The sequence below is a fragment of the Anthonomus grandis genome, chromosome 4 (assembly GCF_022605725.1).
Source record: "Anthonomus grandis grandis chromosome 4, icAntGran1.3, whole genome shotgun sequence".
NCBI lineage: Eukaryota > Metazoa > Arthropoda > Insecta > Coleoptera > Curculionidae > Anthonomus > Anthonomus grandis.
The window spans coordinates 8,519,492-8,545,142 of record NC_065549.1 but is presented as its reverse complement, the minus strand read 5'-3'; the positions used below and the strand labels follow the sequence as shown (position 1 = coordinate 8,545,142).

The following is a 25,651-nucleotide window of genomic DNA, read 5'->3' as shown; positions in this document are numbered from 1 at the left end:
TGTGCCAGGGTAAGGTGGAGCAATACTGCAAAAAAGGAAAAGTAGTATCTATGAACTTTGTGTTTCTGCAATACTTTAAACAAAAACCGACTGTGTTAAAACACACAACTCTTAAACATAACACGGTAGACTCTGTTGCCTAAATGAGACTTTCAACCGTTAGGAACCGAATGTGTAAGACCAAATCGCGCCAATTTCTTCATTAGAATATCCTTATCTAGGATAATTAGTCACATAATTAAAAAATTATCACAGATAGTAGCATTAACTGACTCACATTAGTGATTCTCATGAAAATCTGAATGGTATAGAACAATTATTTTATTGCAGTGAGCCAGAAGCTATTTTTTTTGATACATGCTTCAAGGAGTTTTTCATAAATAGTCATAGTGTTAATTGGTCATTATATGAATGGACAATAGTGGATAATTTCTATGAATTAACAAAAACAACACTACTTAAGGATGTGTTAATTACACCACTAACATAAGCTACATTTCAAATCATTTTTGCTATAGATATTCCACCAAAGTTTATAAATAAATTGTTAGCTCTGATATCGTGGTATAGCCCATTTGTTTGTTGTGGGAAGATAACGAAATATTTATTAAATACACATGCAATATCAGTCTCCTATGTAATTGTCTCCCTCTCAAAAACCATTTCGTTATAGGTAATTGCACACTAAATAAAAAACGTCTTTGTCATGGTTCTTTTATGAGTTATTTTGTCCCTTTTTGCATTGTCTGCTAATAAACCTTAAATAATTCTTAATTACTTTTTTTACCTAGAAAAAATCTAAACAATTATGTAACTACCTGAAATTAATAAAAAATATCCCTTGATTAGCTTTAAAAAATTAATATTATTCCGTAGAAAAATAAAAGGGAAATAAATATATGCAAGAATATCTAAGAACTTAAATAATAAATTTATATAGTAAAAATTGACAAAGAGGATGCTTGAAGTTATCCAAAGCTTTTTAAGTCATTTATAATATAATTTCAATTATTTTAAGTTATATGATAAATAAAAAAAATATCGTTTAGAAGTAAGAAGTTGGGCAATAAAACATTCATTAAACCAAACTAAAAGTATCCAGGAATATTTAAATGTTTAAATAAAATACAAACACAGGTAAATGAATAAATAAATAATTTTTATAGTTAAATTCCAAAAATTGAATTACATACATGCCATGTTAAAAAAAAGCTATAAATAAGCAATGACCAGCAAATATCTGAACAATACCTTCGTTAGCACAATACCATATTAGTACCCACAAACAAATGATGATCGATATACATATGATTTGGTCCGCAAACAAAATAATAAATTTAGATAATAAAAAAATAAACAAAAAAATTATATAGTAGCAAAAAAACATCACGTTTTCAGAAATCATCGTAACGTTATTTCCGAAATCGCAAATTAACGTAGGTCAAGTATTAATTTTATTAAATTTTTTTTCTTTAATAATTTATTTATAACCGTGACCCTGTTTGGCAACAATATAGGTTTGTAAAGTAACCACAACCCAAATTAATTTTTTATCCATATGTTTTAAACAATGGACGATATTTTAGCAAAACAACGTCGTTGGTCAGTGGCCAGCGATTGCGCCAGACTTTGATCCGTTCGTTCGTTCGGCATTAAATCGAATTTGCTCGGTGTGTTTCTTAAATTTACTCTCTCACGTTAGATGTTGCAAGGAAAACAACATTTGAATATTATTTAACTGAGAGTAATTATATCATGAATTAATTAAGGAGAAAGAGGTTAAATTAGGTATTGGTTACTCTTGAAAAACCAGTTGGACCCTCTCTGTTGCAAGTACGAACGAAATTACTTACACACTAACATAATTAAAAAAAATCTTCAAAAATTCAACGAAACTAACGCATTCACCTCTTATAAGAAATTCTAATCTTTAAACACCATTAAATCATCCTATTTTTTTCAGAAAGAATCAAAGTTCAAATTCAGGTAGGATCAAGCAGCTTATCTCTATCCATTTTCCAAAACACTTAATATTTTTTTCTGTCAGTTAAGTAGCATGAGAGGATGAAATAGAACTAACTTCCAATCTACATTCTGATTCAAAGATTCAAAATAATCAATATTATCCAACTATTCATATGATTCAATAAATATTATTTATTATTTACTTGCAAGGCTATGTTTTAAGACAAATTATCCAAGGATAATGAAAATTGATTATTCGTCGCTACTCACAGGTATAAACTGATAAAAAACTGTGTCAATATAAAGATTATTATATTATAGCTAATGCTTTATGAATGAATCTAGTATTTCATTCACAAAGCATTGGCTATATTATAGTGTTGTTCAAAAAATGCAATTTATAGTTTTAGTTAGAGCTGCACCCTATAGTAAACTTAACCAAAGTTTAAAAGACATTTGATATTCATATGAGATATAAGTATTGGCAATAAATAAAGGCAACATGTTAAGTTTAACTTAACCTAGAATCAATTCTGGACTCAAATATTCTGGCCCTAACTTTTATCTCTTCCTTGATCTAGATCATGATGAAAGAAAAACTCTAATAACGAGATCATGACTAATGGAATCTAATGCCTTAGTCATATCCAAAAAAAACAGTATTGTCTTATCAAAATTTAAATTACCTTAATTATACCAGTTGAAATCTTCAAGTTTCTATTTTCATAGTGACTGTAAGGCTGCATTTCGTAATATAGCACCATCTATTCCAAAGAAAAATGTATTTAAAATTTTATCAGTATTATCATTCATCATCCATTACTGGATTATTATATCAAGATCATTTATCAAAAGGTTTGCTTGATTCTATAGATATTTGCCATTTTATCAAACCAACACAGCTAAAAAAATGTAAATAATTATCATCATCAATAATATGATGATCTCAGGTTAAGAGATTTGAAACGCTAAACACACCCTATTAAAAAAAAACTATTCGTGATGATCGTTAATCAATGACTAACAAATATCCTTACAAAACAATACAAGCATATGATTACCGACAAAGGAAACCGGCAAAAAATGATGGGTTGGATAATATGTGGTCTTCTTTAGAAAAAATGCATAAAAAAATTAATTGCTTTGAAATCGTTATGGTCTGGTACATCATAATAACGTTTGATTGTGCGATACATAGAAATTGAAAAAAAATACATTTTCTATTGTGATTTTTTTTGGGGTTTCGCTATTTGATTTGGATCTGATGATGGCCTGAAGGACGAAACCACCAATATGTCTGAACAACGAAGTAATTTTGTCTTCAATATTAAATTTTCACAATTAATTTGGTCAAATCTACTTTTTGTAAAATAAAATGTTTGATTAGAAAAAATATTAAATTTTTACTCCTGAAGCATACGTAATTTTTAGATCGTAGATTATCTCTTTTAAAATTCAAAATGCAAGAATGAACTTAAGCTATAAGCCACCGGTTTTAAGTAGATTTACGTGTTCGTGAAAATTGCCGTCAGCTTATCGGGTATTTTAACGGATTTCCCTGGAATTTTAATATAATATAAAGTATTTGTTATTCATATTAAGTTAGCTTTTGCCAGACTTAACCATTAAGTCGAGATATTTCCATCTGAAAACTATTAAATGAATCATTATATTTAAGAGCATATAAAATATTAAATATCATTGAACAAGATCTACTGAGTATAAATAAACTGAGTTTTAAGTGTTTTTTAGTTGCGAGAACGCAATATTTTCATAGCAGTTTATTGCTGACAATAAAACGAATCGTTAAAATGATAGTTTTTACATCCAGAAAATCTATTAAGTTTCTTTTTTGATGGGCAATTCTTCAAGGCCAATTTTCACTTCTTTTTCTAGATTTCTTAGTTTATTTATAATATTTATTCTGATGCATCGCAGAAGTCTGAATTTTGTCTAGTTTTTCCTAAAAGATAGTCTCGTCTTCGAAGAAAGTGAAGATCCTCATCATGATATTAATGAAGTCAAATTATCATTAAAAAACTACTTTTTCAATGAATTTTTAAAAAGGAAAACAGTTCAAGGTAAAGATAGAGATCAATGGATGGCAAGTTTTAAAGAACGTGGCTTCATCAGGTAAAGTTAAAGATATGGTTTGCTCTTGAAGCTTTTCTAAATTAAATGATAAGAATATGACCAAGTAGACTAAACTTCAAGAGTTCACGAGAGATTTAAGCTGTTTGTCTAATAACAGACAACTTGTGTGTTATTAGACAAAATATAGATTAATGGCAACTTGTATGTGTTCTTCAGTAAGGCCTTCTCTTCGAGCATCTTTGTTAATATTTTAAAAATTATTACACAATAAAAAAAACACTAATCTTAGAGGAATCAGCAAAAGGAGCTGAAATAATAACTTTTTGGTATCTCATTTCAATTGAGTAATTCTGAATCTCCAGTGAAAAATTTTTAATTCCGTTTTCAGCTTTTTTAAATTCCTAATTTAACGTTGATATTTAAATTTCATCCAGTTTTTCCTGAAAGATATACAGTAAATAAAAATCTCATCCAGACACTAAAGAAAGATATTCATTTTCCATATAAAATGTATGCTACGAACCATTTGAAGAGCAAAAAGAAACTGAAGATCCATAGCTCTGAAGAGAAACAAGTGGAAATAAGAACCAAATTAATGTCCAATCTTACAAAATCAAGATTCTAATAAAAAAACTACCTTTTCAATAATAATCCAAAAAAGAAAAGACACTTTAAGGTGAAGATGTGATCAGAACATTTCTAGTTCTAAAGACTTTAGCAGGTAAAGCTAGAAATATGGTTTGCCCTAAAGCCTTTCTAGATGGGTTTCCAAATGACCCAAATGGTTCTTTTCACAACTTTGGCGACCTTCTACTTTTAACTCTTTCAATAAAACTCTCGTGAAAAAGTCATCTGTTGACAAGGAAGAAGTTGATTTGCTAGAGCTCAAGCCTATAGCAAATCCACAGTGTATTGTTTGCAAACATTTTAAATCAGCTTTGAAATGCTTAAAATTGAAAAATCCTTAGTAAATCATCTGGCCCAACTCTTCTGATGAATATTTTAGTGAGTACCAGTTATAAGGCAATTGCTAATGATTTATATGCATAGGAAACACAGAGTTTAATAAATTTTTAATAATTTTGGTGTATAAATCTTTAATAATTCATGTGGTATTTTGTGTATTTGAATGTATTGGTATTTTCAGGTCTTTTGAAATGAACATGAAATGAACCACCGAGGCCATATTTTAATTCTAACCTTCTTAGTTTCTTAATTCAATAGTAAATAGTAATCTAAATTTTTATCCAAATTAAGAACTTTGGTGTTTTTCTAGATTTGCAAGGAAATGATTTTCTGCTTACTGGTTAAGGTTTCCAGATAATCTAAAGAGTTCTTAGCAACATTTAGGAGACCTTTTCTTCAAATCTTTCTCGAAAAGGTCTCGAGATAGAGACATTCATCTGTTGATAAAAAAGAAGTTCAGTTGGTTGGGAGGTACAAATATAAAAAATATCTCTTGACTTATTTTATGGTCTACTCAGGGTGATATTAAGCTTAAAGTGTTGGCCCCTTTTAACTACCAGGTAAGGAAAATATACTCTGCAGATTAGTTCATACTTTCCTGTTCTATAATGTAGTCCATTTTCTTCTATACAGAGATCGATGTTCTGAATAAAAAGGATGTTTATTTATGATGGAACTAAAGAATGTAAATATTGTCATATGAACTAACTCTTCAGATCAATCTTTTAGAGAGTACCAGTTCTTAAGCAATTGCTAATTATTTATATAAATATGAGACACTGTGCAATGGATTAATAATTTTGGTCTATGAATCGTTAAGCATTCATCTTGTGCATTGGACACCGTTTCTAAATAGCAAATTTGAGCATGTGTTCTTCAGTAGATCTTTTTTATTTATTTTATTAGAAATCATTATTATATGTTAAGAATTTTTACACATTTCAAGAAAAAAACTTACTATACGTGAGTCAAAAGGAGCTAAAATAATACCTTTTTTGCATCTCCTTTCAAATGAGCTATTCTTAACCTAAAACACAAAATTTGGATTTTGTTTCTACCTTCCTAAGTTTCCTAATTCAATAGCTTTGTTCTGATGCAGGTTTGATATTTGAATTTCATCTAGTTTTTTTTGGAGTAACTATAGTAAGTAGCAATCTCATCCATATACTAAAAAGCAAGATGTTTATTTTCCATATAAAAAGTCTAACATGAAAAAATTAAGATAACTAAGTCCTGAAGAGACAAAGAGCGGCGATAAGAACAAAATTAATGTCCAATCATCATGAATATTATGCCTAACCTTAATAAAGTCAAGATCTTAATAAAAGCACTACTTTTTCAATGATAATTTAAAAAGGAAAAGACATCTCCCATTCTGAAGAACGTGACTTCAACAGGTGAAGTTAGATATATGGTTTGCTCTTAAAGCTTTTCTAAATTAGACGATGAGAAAAAATCTACCCATGAAGACTAAAAATTTTCTATATTTTGCGAAACTTGGTGAACTTCTGCTTCTAATTCTCTCATTAAAACATCTCAAGAAGGGATCATTTGTTGACAAGAAAGAAATTCAAGTGATTGGAAGATATCGCTAGAAAGCACTGCAAATTTATGATGAAGTTTGAAAACCTAGACTAACTCTTCAAATAATTTTTTTTGTGAGTACTAGTTTTAAGATAATCGACAATTATTTATTTTCTTAGGAGACACTATGGCATTGAATTAATAATTTTGGTCTCTGAATATTCATGTGGTATCTTATAGACTTGGACCTCTTGGCTTCTTAATACTATAAGCATGTGTTCTTTAGAAGAGCCTTAATGAAGTCAATAATGAATGAATTCAGGCCTTCAGTCTTCAGTCAACTGTCAACTTGACATTTTCATTTTATATAAGGGTTCAAATATATTTTACAGATAAAAAAAAAATTATGGTTGTGAAATACCCAAAGTCAAAATTTGGGATGGTATTGATCAAAAGTATTTATGGTGCAGCATTTTTAGAAGCCGGTGATTTTGCAGTAAGTTATTATGGATGGTATAAAGCCAATTGAGACAGAGAATCAAGAAGATATCTAAAAGACAATTTTACTTATATATTGGCAGCTTATTACAAAGTTGGGGAGTAAAATACTCAAAGAATGAAAGCTTATTAGTAGGCTAAAGAATTGGATCAGAGGATTTGGGATGCTGAAGCATCTTCACAGTATTAATGAAACATTGTTGAATAAAGGAGTCAATACTGCAGCTCGCATCGCTTATGGATAAAAATAAACAAATAGAGTTTTTTTAAAACTTTTAATGAGAAACAAAATTATATTAAAAGTCTTTTAAAAAAATCACAGACTCTGTCCAAAGAAGAATTGCCAGTGTACTTAACACTATTCCAAAGGAAGTACTAATGCTGCAAAAATCATTGCGGCTTCTAACTTGCTTTTGCGATTTATTCCTCCAGGCTTTAAGACAACAAATGATTTTTGTTATTCCATTTAATTTAAGTATACTCTTACAAGCACCTAAAAGTCATAAAGGATCTGGTGCTGATTTAAAGTTACTTAACTGAATTAACTAATTTATTGATATTAACGAATTTTTGGATATAAGTTACCCAAATCGGCGGATTGGCCGAAATGGACCAGTTGCATGGCCACCAAGGTCACCAGACCTAAATCCATGTGAGTTTTTTTTGTGAGGTATATAAAAAGTTTAGTTTTCAAGACGCCTATCGACACACAAGAAGAACTAATAGCACCTATTGAGCAGGCTGCGGCAACAGTTAGACAAAAACCGATTTCTCTATTTTTTCCGATTTTTAGATTTTAAAATGATAAATGAATTGCGTCTTGAAGTTTTATGAGATTATTGCATTGTCTTTTATACACTTGATCTTGTATATACCCCCATAACATTATTTGTTAACGGTATCCACCAATTTTATAAAAATTAAATAATACAAAAGATACTAATATTAATTCAATTTAAGCTTGATTATATTAAGACATAAATTAATGTTACCAATTAATTTAAAGAAACATGTTAATTTAGAAAAAAACAATTTATTTGTCATTTTTTTGTTTCTTGTTATAAATAGCCATGGCCTCCCATTAATTTATAAATTTCATCATTTAAATTTAGAAAATTGTAATTTTTTTGCGTATTTTATTAAATATACAGGGTGTTCTATTAAAAAAAGTTGCATAGTGTCGCGAAAACCGCAACCCTCTATCTCTAAAAATAACGGAGATATCCCGCAAAAGTACCCAAAATGGGACACCCTGTACATAGCTCCTGAATATGGAATTTCACTTCTGTTAATTGAGCAAATAATACCAAAGTCAGAGATTTTCTAAACTGTAATCTTATATTATGCCTCATCACTTGTAAATACATTTATTTAATTGTTCACAATAAAAATCAGAAAATGAGTTTAAACCAGATATTAAATAATTAAATTTGAGCATGAAATTATAATGTTTCTTTCCAAAGATCTAATGAAACTTTAAGCTTGAATAATGAAGAAAAGACCAAAACAGCAGTTTGCTTTGAACTTCTTACAAATTACACCGTTACCCAAGTACCTTAACCACTAGTTAGACTATGAATTTTCCCTGGTCCAGATTTTTGCTTAACAGAACTCTTGTGATAGCTTGTCAACAGTTTTATGCCTGGACAAAAGTCGATATTTACCTCCATGTGATCAGTAGGGCTATTATGGAAGATTCCTTTCTTTAGGTCATCTTTCATGGACTTAATCGGGTCCCTATTTTCTTTCTTCGGGTCAGATTTAATTGTTTTAAAAAATCTTCCTCTTTCTTGTCTCGTTCTTTTTGTTCTTCTTGCTTACAGTCACTTTCCTCTTATTCTGCTTTCTGCTCGTCAAACTTCTTTAATAGCTCCATTCATTTTTCGTGGTCCAAAATTCAAGGACATACTCTTTCATGTCAGGCCAATTTACAATTGGAGTTTTTATATTGTTTTGCAGCATTTGTATGTAATAGTTATTATAGCTTTTTTTTTGGATATTCGATAAACTTCATTTTTTTTAGGTTAAAATTCTAATAAAACAACTACTTTTTCATTGATTATCCAGAATTTATTATTATCTGTTCAGTTATCTGATTATCCCTGTTCAGTTCTAAAGAAAACTACATCAGCAGATGAAGTTAGATGTACTCTTAAAGCTTTTCTAATTTTAATAATTACAATAAAACCGGGCCATGTAAACTAAACTCCAAGGGTTCCGGATAAATTCAAGCTTATACTTTAGCTTTTTGTCTAATATCAGATACCTGGTTATTCTTTTTGTTCTTGGTTATTCTTATTGTTCTGGTTATTCTGGATCCATAAGAAACTCATTTTCTGCTCAAAAGTTCTTTATACAATGTTGGTGACCTTTTGCTTCTAAGTCTCTGACTTAAACCTCTCAAGAAGAAACCATCTATTGTCAAAAAAGAAGTTCAGGTGATTGAGAGGTCTAATAAATTTGCAGTGTATCCTTATAAAACATCTCAGGTCAGCTTTGAAATGCCTGACACTGAAGAACCTTTAGTAAATAGTGTCATCTAAAATACCTCTTCAGACGAATATTTTATTATCAATATCCAGGTTTCGTAATGACAACTTGGAGTACGTTTAAAATTTTCTTAAATTCTTACTTGATGATCTTTGTTTTTTTATGACTCTCCTTATATAATATTTTGTTCACTGTTCTTTCAAACATTTTTTTTAATTACTGCCTACAGATTGATAAATGGACCTGCTTGTCTAACTATTCATAAATAATTAAAATTTGATTGATTTAAAATACGACGCAAATAAAGCTAAAGATCGCATGACTATTTTAGGAACTATTACGCACTTAAACTCCTCAGAAAAACATTTTAAAAAAAAATCTCTCAAAAGAAAAGAATTTCATGACACATGAATCAGCAAGGTAACATACCCTTGTCTAATTAATCTTTAGTAAATTGGCTGCGATATAATAACTCATTATCTACCAATAAGATAAAACTGGTATTATTATTAATCTGTGTTCAATCTCAGTCAGTTTGCGTTTTGTCCGTGAACGATGTGGTCGAAAAACTGTTTTAATCATCGGGTATTAAGAGTTGTGATTTATTGAAGAGAAACATGGATGTTTGAGTTGTAAAACAAGTGACATTAAAATTAAAAAAAAAAATGGCACCGTCAATAATTGGCAATGTGATTTATATCGAAGTGCCTAATAGTGGACCCGTTGATCTAGTTGTTTGTGGCAAGTAAGTTCTGGTGTTTATATAAAAATTAGCTTTGAGCTTGGGAGTTTTTATTTTGAGGCTGTCATTCATTAACTATGTTAAAAATTATTGAAAATCCTATATGTACGCATGGTATTCACTTTTCTCCAAATACACATGTTTCCAAATTGCATGCTCCTGATATAAAATTAATCCTCTGATCATTCATTTTAGCTATTACTGTGCACCTCAAACAATTAATACTTTGAGGACTTCTCATGAGAAACATATACCTTTTCCTTTTAAAAGTCAGACTTATAAAAATTATTAAAAAAACTTAATTTCTTTCTCCACCATCTTTATTTGACCTCAGCACTATTTCTAATGGAAGCGAAGATTCTCATGTTCTTTAATTTGGACACACGTATATCAAAAGCAAAATTCGATATAAAAGGAAGAAAAACCATCAACAAAAATCACATTTTTTGTAAAAAATAGACACTGAAATAATCGAATCCGATATTAATCAAATTATATACAGTGCCTTGATCTTCACTGATTCTTCTGGATTTTTAGATGACTCTTTCAAATAATATTGCTTAATTGATTTAATATGCTGTTTTAGTAGCCCAGTTTAATTGTGTTAACTTTCAAGGGTTAAGTTGGATGTGGGCTTTTTGTTCCTTTTAATGCAAACGTTTCAGCCTATATTAGGCCTTCTTCAGGGCGAACAGAAAAATTAAAGCTACTCGTTAGAGTGTAAAAAGTGGACTATAGCTGTATTTTTTTAATTATTTTTCTTTTGGCACAACTAATTGGTGTATTAGTTTTTGAGGATATCAAAGTGCTGGTGTGCAAGCAATTTTTCTGTGTGCCCCGATGAAAGCCTAATATAGGCCGAAACGTTGTCATTAAAAGGGAAAAATTATTTTAATTGACCCCACATTCAACTGAACCCTTAAAAGTTAACATTATTGATTAAATTCTAATGCAAACCTGATGAATTACAAGCTCCAGATAATCTGTTCCAAAAGGTCTGCATGATGATAACTAGACAAAGATAATACATTGACAGCCTAAGTTGTCCAAGAGAGATAAGTATTGATCCACATGAGAAAACCAGCTGTGGCAGGTTTTTAATAATTATTGAATTTATAGTTCGGATTTTAACTAAAACTTTCTTATTGGCACTCGTGACTTTATTTTTTCTTTTGTTTCTGACGTGTGTTCTCAAGCAATCATCATCAGATTTATCTTGTGTCTTTTGTAAGATACTCAGTATTAATATTTCAACATAAGCTCTTTAATAACCTTCTTACTAGTATATTCTACTGGGGCTTCAAAAAGATTACAAAAATGTTCCTTTTTCATGTGCTCTCTTAATGGGTTTTCATGAAAACTAATGAAAATACTTACTTTTATAAAAGAGGGCCTCGCAACTTGGATGAACGCCACTATGTCTATGGTTTGGACACCCAAGAAAGAACATATCAGTAAAAAAAGGTCATACTGAGTGTCTTCATCTTCTTGCTTGAAATTCTTCAGATAATAAAGAAGAAGTCGAGAGAGACGGGATTGATGAATATTTAATAAGTCCTTGGTCTACCATGTTTCAGAAAATGCACTTTGACGATTTTGTAAAGATGAAATTAGATATAGATGTTGATTTAGATCCCCTTGTTTCCATTCTGCTGCATCCAACATCCACAGATTCTTCTTTTGTCAGAGGTGAAGTTAGTAATAGTGTTGTCCATGCAGGATGTTCGTTTTCTATTTAAAAAGTCTTATATGAAGATGTAGAAGTGGCGTAAGAATAATTAGAATTCATGGCTTCTTAAGCAGTAGTAAGGGCTAAAGAAAAAGATAAATATTATAAATAATGCAAGAAGAGATGTCACTGCATCTGTGGATTGTGAGCTGAAGGGTCCAGTTACCACACCATTTGTGAGCAACATGCAAAAATTTTTCATTAGTTTAAATAAAATTATAAATTGCAAAGTGTGTCCTAAAAATGTGGTGAGAAAACAGTATCTTGACCATTTAAAACAAAACCACCCAGCAGAAATGCAAAAGATCAATATAATTTCTATCTCATTTGATTGATATAAAGTGTCCTAAGAAGGTAATAAAAGCCTGTTAACGATTAACCAAGAAAGTAGAGCGAGACTATCCTATACTATGGAGTGATGTAAGTAAGTGAAGATCGTGTGATAGGTATGAGTTTTCATCCATAAATCTTTAAACATCTATGCGTTTTCTTGTGGATTTGTACCTGTTGGTATCTTGAGATATAACATCTCCATTCAATTTAAAGTTCAATAATTTAATTTTAAATAGTTTGCCCCTTTTAAAAAATTCTTTAAAATTTCAAAATTTCCTGTATTTTCAGACTCACTTTGAGAAAACATGACGTAGACTTTTAATACAGGTTCACCATTGTATTGTACTGAGGTTTCAAATAAATGAGAAAAATGGTGCTTTCTCTAGTGTTCTCATAGAGGGTTCTCGTGAAAATTAATGAAAATACTTATTTTTAAAAAGGGGATTTGCAATTTGAATAGGTGCCATATGGTTTGGGCACTTAGGGAAGAAAAATCAGACTAATGTAAAAAAAGTCGAATACTGGTCAAATGATACAGTGTCTTGATCTTCTTTGCTTAAAATTCTTCAGATGATGGAGTAAACGTGAAGTGAGACAGGACTGATGAAAGTCTGCCAGGTTCCGGAAAAATATTTACATTGACGATTTTAAGATGTCTCGGTAATGGATTTAGACCAACATAATACCTGGATAGCCTGAATTCTTAAAAAAATCAGCTTAAGACTCTTAAATTTTGAATCATCAGATAGTAATATATATAATATTTTCTCGTCAGTATGCAACATATGCTCTTTTATTACCTTTTTACTAGTGTATTTTACTGGGACTTTAAGTAGACTAAAAAAATTTTTCTTTCTCTAGTGCTCTCATTTAAATTGATGAAAATTCTGATTTAAAAAAAAAGAACTCGCAACTTCTAAGGATGCCAATATGCCTATGATTTGGGCACATGAAGCAGCAAATATCAACAAAAAAAAATCTCATACTAGTGTAAAAAAATTAAATACTGATCATATGATTCAGATTGTCTTGATTTTCTTTGACATCTTTTAGATGATGGAGTAAAAGTGGAGAGAGACAGCATTGATAAAAGTTTGCCAAGTTTAAGAAAAATTTCCACCTTGACGATTTAAGAAGGCGTAGATGATAGAACTAGATAAAGATGATGCTTGAATAGCCTCAGCTGTTTGATAAATCAGTTTAAGGCTCTTTTATAGACTTTTCTTGTGTTCTTTCTTTCTAAAGCTGGCTTTTAACATTCACAGATTATTTAAACTAGTGCAGAGGTGGACTTCCTAGTATTCTTGTTCATGTATTTGTTTCTGTTTTAAATATGTCTTATGTAAACATGTTGTAGTGAAATAAGAATAATTAGAGGTTATGGCTTGGCGAGCCATAATCGAAGAAAAAGATAAATATTATAAATAATGCAACAAAAAAATCACTTGTATCAGAAGCTTAGAGATGAAAATGACGAACTAAAAATCTAAATGAAGATTATGCAATCAAAACACATGCTTAGGAGTAGATGGATCAAATAAAAAACGTAGTCTTTGTGGATATACCGAAACAAGAAATTGATGATCTTGCCACTATATCTTATTCAAAACTATGAAAGTTGAGGCTTTAGATCAAGAAATCTTAGACGTTTACGAGTAGGAAAAAAGGAGGATAGTCTAATTATTGTGAAACTTGAAAATGAAAATTGAGGTTAGTTAATCTAAATGAAATTAAATTGTCAATTAAAGACTGTTATTGATTAACTAAAAGAATAAAACGGCTTTAGAGTAAGAATAACCAATGCCAAATAGTCTAAATCTTGGTCTATGAATCTTTGAACATCCATATGTTTTCTTGTGGATTTGTACCTCTTGGTATTTTAAGATACTATAATGTTCATTACCTTATTAGCTTTGAAAGTTACCAATTATCCATTTTATTTAGAGGTCAATAATCTAATTTTAAATAGTTTGACCCCGTAACTTTAAAAAAATTCATTCAAAATTTCAAAATTAAATTGTTGACATTCTCAAATAAAACTTTGCGATACCACTTAATTCATTAGTTTTATTTATAAATTTTTGTCTACACAATTCATACACAATCGTTTGCCGTCAATCAGCAGTCCATCAAATTGGCCAACGTTAAACAATAAATTGTAAAAAACTTGTAAATTCGTTATGCCTAATCAAGATTGATTAATTGGTCTGTTGGCGTCAATACATTTTAAAACAAAACATTAAAATTATAATTTTATACTATTATCTGCAAGATAAACGTATTATTTTAGTCCGAAATACAATTTATCGGCCATAATAGCGTGTTCCTTTTCGGACTTTTAAAGTGAAAGTGGTGAGTTTTTGTGTGCGTGAATATGAAAGTAAAAATGGCACCTGCGTTCGCAAATGTCGTTTATGCCGGTATGTCTAATGTGAAATTGAATGGTGTTGGAGTGAATTGTATAGTTGAAGAGTAAGTGACTTAACAAAGCAATAATAATAGAAGGCTTAAATCATCTGATAATCATTAGGTATATTAGATTACCATCTAAGATTAAAAGCCAAAAAAGTTGCTTAATAATGCCAAAATATTTCTAGTGAAAAATTGTTACGCATCTGCCATAAAATGTGATTTCGAACACGTATGTACGCCATTGAAAGACAATTAACCGTTATCTGATTTAAAAAAAAAATTAAGGAAACAAACGAAATTGTTGATATTTTTTTATCATGTGTTTTTTTGCCTCTTATCACTTGAAACGGGTCCCGCGAACTGGAATTTAAAAAATATATTTTTTTAACTATTTTGTGTGTTATCATTTGATACTTACAATATTTTAAGTGGTCACTTAAAATACTATTTTTGTATTCTATTTTTGTTATTTAAATGCTTGGTGCTCTTGGCATTAAAACTTATTATTATTTGTTTAAAAGTTTCACTTAATCAAGGAATTAATAGTATTTTTAATAATTGCTTAATAAGGTATTTGACTGTATTAGAACTATAGATAGGCAGGTACATTGTGACAAAAATAAAAAATGAAAATGTGATAGAAGTGCAGGAACATATGAAAAATTAATTTTTTTTTCTATTTTCTCATCACAAGCATAAGTGTATAATGAAATGATACTTATTATATGGGGTGAACGAAATTTCTTAACAAAATTATAGTCAGTGGTCAGTTTTGTTAATGTTAATACCCAATTGTGTTTACACAGGTCAAGTATAAAACAAGAATACAAAGAAAATATATAGTCATATTTTGACAGCAGAATCGAAAATTATTACTGAATAATTAATTTTTGACGCTCAATACGGGTCTGTACCTTAGAATTAATAATTATTGGGTTTCTTTTATTTATTTGGCAACTTCCTTCGAGGTTTATCTAGGCATTGGACTCATCTAAATAATGTGAAAGTAACAAAATTTTTAAAAATTATGAAGTATCTATAATAAAAAGATAATATCATTTAAACATGAAACAATGCAGTAAATTGTAGGACAGACACCCAAATCCTTGGTGCCCAATATAATCAGTTACGCTACATCTATAAACAGAACATTAAACGAGTGATGATAATGAGTGTGTTTACGAGCTATTTTGTTTTGAATCTTAAATTGTGGTGTTTTTTTGTTAAAAAAATAATAATTTTTTTAACGTAGACGTACAGCGCAACAATTCATAATGTTTGCTTATTTCATACAGCTTAACACTATCTTTTACTGTACATATTCGGCATTGAAATACATGCTTTCTCCTTCTTTTTTTGTAAATTATAATCTTCAAAATTTGATGAAAACATAAAAAAAATTAAACTGCCTATTTTTAAGTGTTTTTTATTTAAAGTTTTAATTAATTATTTAATTTATTTAATTGTAAACTGTAACGTGTCATTTCCAGCCCTGAAGATGACATCAATAACGGCCGAAATGTCAGCAATAGCTTCTAAAACATAATCCGTTTTCTGTCCAAAAAAAGTCCAAAACCTGCGCCACTTTCTTTCGATTTCACACTAAGGACGTTAAACTTTATTAATCTAAGATATTATATTAAATACTTTCCCTCTCTTGGTTCCAGAATAGTCAGTTATGATCCACTTATCACAAGCCAAGCTGAAATTTAACAACAAAAAATTTTACTCTTTTCTAAAAATACAAAATGTGACAAAAAATTGCAGACCAGTTCGGACTTTCCGCTACTATGACTCCATATAGTTCCATCCTTGTCTGGCGCATAAAAAAAGGGGAACGGCGAAGTAGCCTACGGAGAGTTGACGTGTGCCAACTGTTCCCTAATCAACGCCATCGATAATTTATGATACTGATATAATTTTAGTAGTTTTTGAAAAAAATTATTGGTATTTGTGGTAAAAGCTTTGCACTTTTTATATATTAAATCTGTGAATAGGAATCGATAAAAAACCCTTTTTATAGCATGAAATTACGTTCAAATGTAGTTAATTTTTCGGTATTATTTTTTCGAATAAGGTACGTAAGGATTCTAATTTTATTGTAGAATTAACAATAAAATAATAAATAAATGACGTGGTTGTGGGTTTGTGGGTCAAAGACTAAAGAAAACAATTTTTTTCTACAACGTTTCGAATTATACTTAAATTATCTTCAGGGCTCTGGAATAGGATAAAAGAAGGCGGTGATTTTTTGCGGAAAAAAAAAACAAAAACAAAATCAATTAAAAAAGAAAAGACATCGACTAAACAATACGTTAATACGGATAGTTACATTTAATCTGATTAACTGATTTATTAAAAAAATAAATCCATAATAAAGAAATATTAAAAAAAAGAAATAAATAAGTTATATATGTCATAAAGCTATAGATCGAAAAGAGACTTACCGAAATTATAGTTTTCTTGCGTTATTAAAGAAAAAGACATCACAGGCTTAAACATAGATAAAACGTGACAATATAGGGACTTTTGAGTCACAACAGAAAGGATACATTAAAAAAATATATTTAAATAAACAACAATCAACATTCAAATAAACAAACACCCAAACGTGGACTCGTTTAAAATAAATAAATATATCAGAGTGGTTTATTGTTATGAATTATTGGGATTATAAAAAGAAATATGTATAGTGTACGAGGCAATAATTAGAGGTCTATGGTAAAACTGATCACTAACTAGTACATCAATTAAAATTATAATTAAAAGGATCACCTTAATACATAAAAAACAAACTGATCAGATGCCAAACTGATATTTCCAAAAGATTGTTGGCATTTAAATATGTTTTAATTTTTTAGGATTATGATATTTAATTTAAATTAACTTTTTATTACAATAACTTCAGAGCTTTTAGAAATTTTGTTATTTTTCAAAAAAACTCTTATTTCGGTAATTTGACAAATAAAAAAGATTAGAAGTTATAACCATTTAAACAATAATTTTTTCACTACTTTTCCCTACTTAACCAAAATGGTGGGAAATACTCCAAGGTTTCTAATTATGTTAAAAAAATTATGTCTGACATTTTCCGGAAAATTAAAATTAAATTATTGACCTTTTAATTATGCCTCCTAGTGGCCAAATTTCGAATTCAAAAATTATTTCCAGCATTTTCTGTTGGCCACTTTTATAACGTCAAAAAAAATCCAATGAGGTCAGATTGACAATTTCCGAGATATAGCCTCGACCCATGCATAGTAAAACACCCTATATAAGTATTATATTGTATCAATGAATACATAGAAGAAAACTAATTTTTATATTCAGCTTGAAGTGTTACATTCCTTACAGGCGATCAACACTATAAAAATATGGTGAAGTACAAAATTTGTGGCCATAAATTTAAATTTCGATTTGATTTGCTACCTGGATAAATAAAGTAAACATAGTTACATTCTTAACAGGCAATCAGTACGATAGTTAACTAGTGATTTAACTTATCATGTATATACCTTTAATATTCTCGTTAGATGTGTTATATACGTTTAATTGTGTTATTCATTGGATATTTTATTTAACATTTTTTACAGGCGATTAACACCTTAAAAATATAGTAAAGTACAAGATACGTGCCGATAAATTGAAAATTTGATTTTTTGCTTGGATATTTTTATAAAACAGTGAAAGAAAGAAATTTCTGCATAGTAACATTCCTTATAGGAGATCAGCGCCATAATCAAATAGTGATGTAACGCAACATGTATATCCATAAATTTAATATTCTTGCTGGATGGGTTTATAGGCATTAAATTATTAAATTATTGGATATTTCATATATTATTCTTGACAAGTGATTGATACTAAAATTATATAGTGATGTATAGGGTATCTCAAATTTTAGGGTTATTATTGGGTTCTCAGAAACTTGAAGAGATACAGTCAGCTAAAAAAAATTAGTTACTATTTTTTTCTAATAGTATTTTAAGCAGCAGATCAAAAAAAATACATCTAGTACTTTGATTAGATGGATTTATAAGCATCAAACTAAGTTGATTAATAAATATTTCCTGAAAAAAAATTATACACTGGATGAATCATTTTATCATTAGATTATTCATACATAAATTTTATCATTAAATCTTAAAAAAATTATTTGCAGGCGTTTAATTATATAGTAAAGTATATCAAAATAAATGATTAATAAGCACCAAATTAAGTTATTCATCAGGGATTGAATATATAAAAATTTATGTAAAATTGCGATTTTTAGGTGTTCTGTAGTTACGTTCTTTAACTTGTTATACGAAATCCTTCAGAAAACACAAAAAAAATCAGCCATCAGAGAGATTTTTGAATATAAATATTAAATTCTTTTACATAATGAAATATGATACAAAAATGTCTAAGCTCTTCGTAAAAGTTCTATTTCATATTTTCTTTCAAAGTGTAATTGAAATCATAGACACACATATCATTAAATTAAATTAACATTCCACGCATCCCTCCGATCGTAAATCGAACACTAAAAAACCCGTTATTAATTAAACAAAAAGTAAATCTTCCGCTGCACCAAAAAACACGATTTGGCACCGGTAAAACGTTAATGTAGGCCACATCTCATTATAAAACAAACCTAATTAATAGCCTGTTATCGTAAAAGTGTCTCATAAAATAAAATTTAAAAAAAAAATCCGTACAATCTTACAATTATTATGCGGCAACGTATTTCTTCTCTGTGATAAAGTACCGTTAAATCGCCGTGTCGTCCGCATATAAATAAATCAATGAACATTAAATTAATCGGGCTAATGGCTGTTTATGTGCATATCGGTTTGACGTATGTTTACTGCCCAACAGGTGTTTTAATATACTTAATATGTGTACATTAATGAGGAGAGTATTTCATTCTGGGTGTGATTAGGGAAATTGTTGACACCCTTTACAAGCTTATATCAACTAAAAGAGGTAATTTCTGGTATCAAAGTTCAGGTATTAGTAATTTAGGGTTTAATTCCGTATCTATTTAATGACTAAAAAAACAGATTTAAAATTAAATTGCAAGTTATTTCAACGTTTCTTAAAAGTTATTTCAACGCTTTTAAGGGTTTTCCATCATCACATTTTTTCTGGTTCTAATACTAAGCTTTTTTTAAGAGCTTCCTAAAAAAAAATTAAAAAATTAATTAAAAACACATAAACTCTATATTTGGCATTGTGTGTCGGCTGGGTTTATTGTGGATCAAAAGAATTTAATTTAAGAATCCGGAATGAACAGCGAAAGGTTGCCTAAAGGCAGGCATGCAGGTTATCCCATAAGCATAATCAAATAAAAGAGGTAATTTCTGATGAAAATAATTCGTGTATTGTAAAAAAAAACAAAATAGAACTAGTGGATTATGAAGAAGAAGAAGAAGAAGAAGCACATCAATTTATTAAATCCTATTTAATTTACAGAATCTAGTCAGTAAAAGCAAAAATTTACTGTCACTTCTTTAAACTTAGATCTCTCTTGTTCGTTATTTTTATTAATGTGTTTTAAAGTGTCCTATTTAATAAGGAAATCAAATGTTGTCTATAATAAGCTCTACATATATACTCAACAGAAATTTTACCACGATGGACAGGTAGAGAAATTAGTATTAGTAAATCAGACTTTATAACGTTCTCGAGGGACCACATTTAGTCACAACTGCAATAGATAATTGCAGGGACTTTCAGTAAAGCAGTGTTGAAATGAGTGTCTTCATAAATGGATAAGCTGCAATAGAAAAATACAATTTTCAATTGATACCGAGAATATTGAAAGAATTATAGGATAACGATAAATTAATTATAGGAAACGATAATATTAAGGATATGTCCGAAAAAACCAGCTAAAAAGTCAAGATTTTGGCTCTCCTAAGACCTATATCCTGGACGCAGTTTAAACACAAGTATAGTTGCTTTGCTCCTATACTTTTAATCTATGGGGACTAGATTGGAACCTTTGGATCTTGTCTGTGAATGGCTATAAAGGAATTCTTAAAAAAAACAAAAATTATCAGGTGTACTTAAGTCTGGTCAGTCGGGGGAAGCCAAAGCTTATATGCTAAGGAAAGTGAGGACCAGTTGTTGAGGTATCATACTTCAAAGAACCATAATGTGTTATATAGTCGCGTTGTCTGTCAACATTTATTATATATTATTTGCATCCTAAATAAACTCCAAACACCAAATTTCAACCCAATCGGATCAATAGCAAAAGAGTTATGATGGTCACATGACCCTAAAATTTATAATTTTAAAAATTAAATAATTATATCCTCAACAAATCTCAAATACTAAAAATGCATAACATCCTAAAACTCACCTAATACCTAAATCCATATTCTATATTAAATAAATCAATACGATCCACGGTGTATAAATCCCATTATTTTTAAATGAATAAAAAGTGCCAATTTGTTTTTGAGCCACCCAACTTGGCCTTGAAATGTGTGGAAAATACAGCATTTTTCGAAGACGTCAAACACTTTGCCGAATTTTCCTGGCAGCAATATACAATTTCCCCAAATATACACCAAATATACATGCATAATATACTCGCTGTCGCTCCTATATAATAAGCAAAGAGTTATTATAAAATTAGTATTTTCATACGTAATTTGATAAACTGCAATATAAAAACACAATTTTTAAATGATAACCAGGATATCAAAGAACTGAGATAGGGATATATCCGAAAAACCCATCAAAAAGTCGAGACTTTGGTTCTCTAAAACCTATATCCTGAACGCAGCTTAAAAATAAGCGAAAAATTATTATAAAGTGAATGTTTTCATATGTAATTGGAGAAACTGCAATAGGAAACTGTAATTTAACTGCAAAAATTTTTTCATATCAATTAAAATTAAATGCCTATCCAATATAACGAAATACCTAATTTATTATCCATTTCTGTTTTTTAATTATATTCAACCTTTTTTTTTCTCCCTCTTTTTTACTTAAGAAAATCTGATAGTTTGCTTATATCGAAGGCTCTCTTAGTCCAGTGAATTATCTTAAGTCCTTATTCATCTATTTTACTTACTTACACAAGTACTTTTTAATAAAATATTCACTAATTAACGCATCTAAACTCATCATAAAAAACAAATTAAACGCAACATTTTTATTTTTAATTCCATGTTAACCCTGTAATCTGCATATTAATCTATAAAGCGACGGCTGCCACTCCTTCAAGGTGGCGACCTTTGGGGTTTACTTTGGAAATATGTACCGCTAATATCAATTAGGAAAATTAGGTTAAGATCTTTGTTGATATGTTTATATTAAAAAAAAAAAATTTTTTTTGCAGAAATCCGACGTGGTGGAAAAGACGGACGAGTTTGGAACGATGTCTCACGCTGACCACCGCGGTGGTTTTAATCATAGGAATCTCACTAGTTGTAGCTTTAGGAACTGTTTTATATAATAGGAATAAAATTGTTGCAAGTAAGTAAAATTAAGTTTATTTAACAGTTATCTTTAAATGTATATTTTTGGCCTAAAATGCATAGACAAAATTTAATTTCTTGGCCGTTTTTATGGTTAAACATCACTAGGCCACATTATTCAATCGTAAATATTATTCAATCATTATTTAAAAAAATCACAAGAATAAACGTAATATATTTTGATATTTGGCAAAAGTTCATAGAATTTTGTGTAGAGGGTGGTACAAACGTCATTAACTTTAATATGTGATAGAGAATTGAAAAAGAAATAAACTTTCATTATTAAATTTTTCTTAAAAATGTGTAATAACAAAGATACAGGGTGTAAGTTATGAATAATTATTTGTCATAACTTTTAAACTACCAGCTTAATTTTAATTAAATTTCGCATGACGGTTATTGTAGTGAATTGCCAATTACTGATGAAGTCAATTTTTTAAGAAATTACCAGTGGCGAAACATTCGGAGGGACTTGGTCCTTTTTTTTCTTAAATCTGATAGGTGATAAAATATTGTTTTATAAGAAGTAAACTGTTAAATTCTCCATTTAATTTGAAAAAAAAGTTACTCTCGTAAAATTATGATTTAAAGCTGTTTTTAAAATATCTTACTTTAATTGTTCAGAAATACCTGCTAAAATGTTTCAAAAATTTATAAAAATCGGGCTTGGATTTGTAAAAAAGTTGTATATAAAAGATGATCAAAAATTACCTTAAGTCATTATTTTATTTGACAAGTTTAATTTAAGATTTAAGCCTAATTTTCTTTTTTTTTAAATTTTTGCAGCATTTTAACTGACGTACAATTAAACTAAGATATTTAAACTATTCTGTACAATTAAACTAAGATATAAAAAAATGCCTTAAATCATAGTTTTGCAAGAGTTACTTTTTTTTTCCAAGTTAAATGGAGATTCTAACAGTTGACTTCTTATAAAAAAATATTTTATCACCTCGCAATTGGCTTTATCAGTAATTGATAATTGACTCCAATAACCTGCATGCAAAATTTAATTAAACTTGAGCTAGTAGTTTAAAAATTATGATAAATAAACAATTAATTATCCTTAACTATAACACTCTGTATCTTTGTTATTAAACCTTTTTAAGAAAAATTTTATAATGAAAGCCTATTTCTTTTTAATTTCCCTATCACGTTTTAAAATGAATGACGTTTAAACTGGACCACCCTGTATATGTGATAGTGTCAATTTGAAAACTTTCAATGCAAATATCTCTGATACTAAAAATGTTAAAAAAGCGAAATTTGGTATAAATGTTATACAGGTAGGGGGGAACTACAATCACCATATTTTGGTTATAAGCTCACCCTTTAGGCCCCATGCACCTCAACCCCAAAATATCAAATGGCACTACCCCTTTTGTGAGACGTATAATTAAAGGTCTTTTAGAGTAGTATTCACCTGCACAAGAATGTTTCCTAAATTTTATACAGGGTCACTTTGTTCAGTATACTCTATGTTATTTTATTTATTCCATTTTGGGCTAAACAAAAGTAAATCTATTTCAAAAGTAATTTCTTTTATTATGAAACACTTCTCTTGGAATAGATGCACATTGTAAAATAATCCGTTGCCAAAGATCATTGAGTGAGATTGGTCGCGTCTTAAACTCAACAGATTTTGAGTTACCCTAGAGAAAAAAGTCCAGGAGTGTTAGATCTGGTGATCTCGCCGGCCATTCCATTGGCATAACTTTATTTAAGTACTTGAGGTATAGATTCATGACGAATACTTATTATCGCTGAACCTTGGCGTAGAGGCATTGCTGGTAATCATAAGCTGTGACATGTGTTATGCAACGAAAACTACCATTGGTTCCAGCTATTAGAAGAAGAGAGATGAACTAGAAGAGAACAATCACGTCTATAAAGCAGAACTTAGGATGAAATAAGAAGAATACGACCAAGAAAATGACAATATAAACGTAAGAAATAACAAAATTAGACAAACCTCTTAGAAGTAGCTCATAAAGCGATGAGGTCGATGCCCAGAAAACAAGATATTTTATCAATAGAGACAAAACAATTAAATAAAGAACGAGAACTAAATAAAACAGAAAAAGGAAACATGATAACAGGGAAACAAATAAAACAGTAAGGAAAATGGCAAGAAAAATTATTAACAATTGTCCAGAGAATGTTTGTACAAAATTTCAAGTTTATATGTTGTCAAATACGAGGGTAGTCCCAGAAGTACCCGGCCTGACCTAGGGATGTCGGTAGTAGTTTGAAAAATATCAGTGTATTAGAAAGTATACAATCTATAAAGCATATGTTTCAAGTTTGAAGATGCCACATTGTTTAGTATTTGTTTGGCAGCCATCAATAGTGAACGTTTTCAGTGAATTTGTGAAAATGGAGAAAATTGGTCATCGTTATGTGCCAACCAATATAAAAGCTAAACTGGATTCTACTCTGGGTGAGTCTGCTCCTTCGTTAACAACAGTAAAATATTGGGTAGCAGAGTTTAAACGAGGCCGTACGAGCTGCCAAGACGAGCATCGCAGTGGTCGACCAAATGAGCTGACGACTCCAGAAATTTTAACGAAAATTCACAAAGCGGTACTGGATAATCGTCGACTGAAAGTGCGCGAGCTAGCGGACATAGTAGGCATTTCAAAAAGTGCGGTACATCGCATATTAACTGAAAATGTTGACATGAGAAAGCTGTGTGCAAGATGGGTGCCGCGTTTGCTCACACTCGAGAAAAAACTATGTCGTGAAGATGTTTCAATTGAATGTTTAGCGAAATTTAATAGCAACAAAGCGGAATTTTTGTCGTCGTTTCATAATCATGGATGAAACATGGGTCCATCACTTCACATCTGAGACAAAAGAACAATCAAAACAATGGACTCAAAAGGGAGAACCGGCTCCAAAGAAGGCGAAAACCGTTTAATCTGCAGGCAAGGTCATGGCGTCGGTTTTTTGAGACGCGCGAGGGATAATTTTCATTGGCTATCTTGAAAAAGGTAAAACTATCAACGGCGAGTATTATGCGAATTTATTGCAATGTTTGAGAGAAGAAATCAAGCAAAAACGGCCGCATTTGGTTAAGAAGAAAGTGTTGTTTCATCAAGACAATGCACCAGCTCACAAATCCGTTATTGCGCAACGGCCAAAATTAACGAATTAAACTTTAAATTGCTACCTCATGCATCCTATTCGCCAGATTTAGCCCCCTTAGATTATTTTCTGTTTCTAAACCTAAAAAACTGGCTCAATGGTCAAAGATTTTCCAACGATGAAGAAGTGATGTCTGCAGTTAATGGCTATTTCGAGGCGCAAGACAGTTCTTATTATAAAAAGGGGATCGAACTTATAAAACATCGCTGGGAAAAGTGTATAGAGCTGAAAGGAGATTATGTTGGAAAATAAATATATTTTTTTCCAAAATTT

General features: G+C 29.9%; 1 protein-coding gene and 1 long non-coding RNA gene across 3 annotated transcripts in view; one reads left to right on the top strand and one right to left on the bottom strand.

Moving 5' to 3' along the window:
• Positions 1–25,651, bottom strand: part of LOC126735765 (uncharacterized) — a 73,818-nt gene that overhangs the window by 3,817 nt on the left and 44,350 nt on the right. The gene's annotated exons all lie outside the window — the stretch shown is intronic.
• LOC126735763 (neprilysin-2) overlaps positions 14,656–25,651 on the top strand; it is a 43,366-nt gene continuing 32,370 nt past the window's right edge. Inside the window, exons 1-2 of one of the 2 annotated variants that reach the window (XM_050439860.1) lie at positions 14,656–14,813; positions 22,093–22,229. In XM_050439860.1, the coding sequence (XP_050295817.1) occupies positions 14,716–14,813; positions 22,093–22,229 (235 nt within the window). In that variant the 5' untranslated portion in view covers positions 14,656–14,715. The remainder of the gene's footprint in view (positions 14,814–22,092; positions 22,230–25,651) is intronic. The other variant, XM_050439861.1, reaches the window with a different exon arrangement.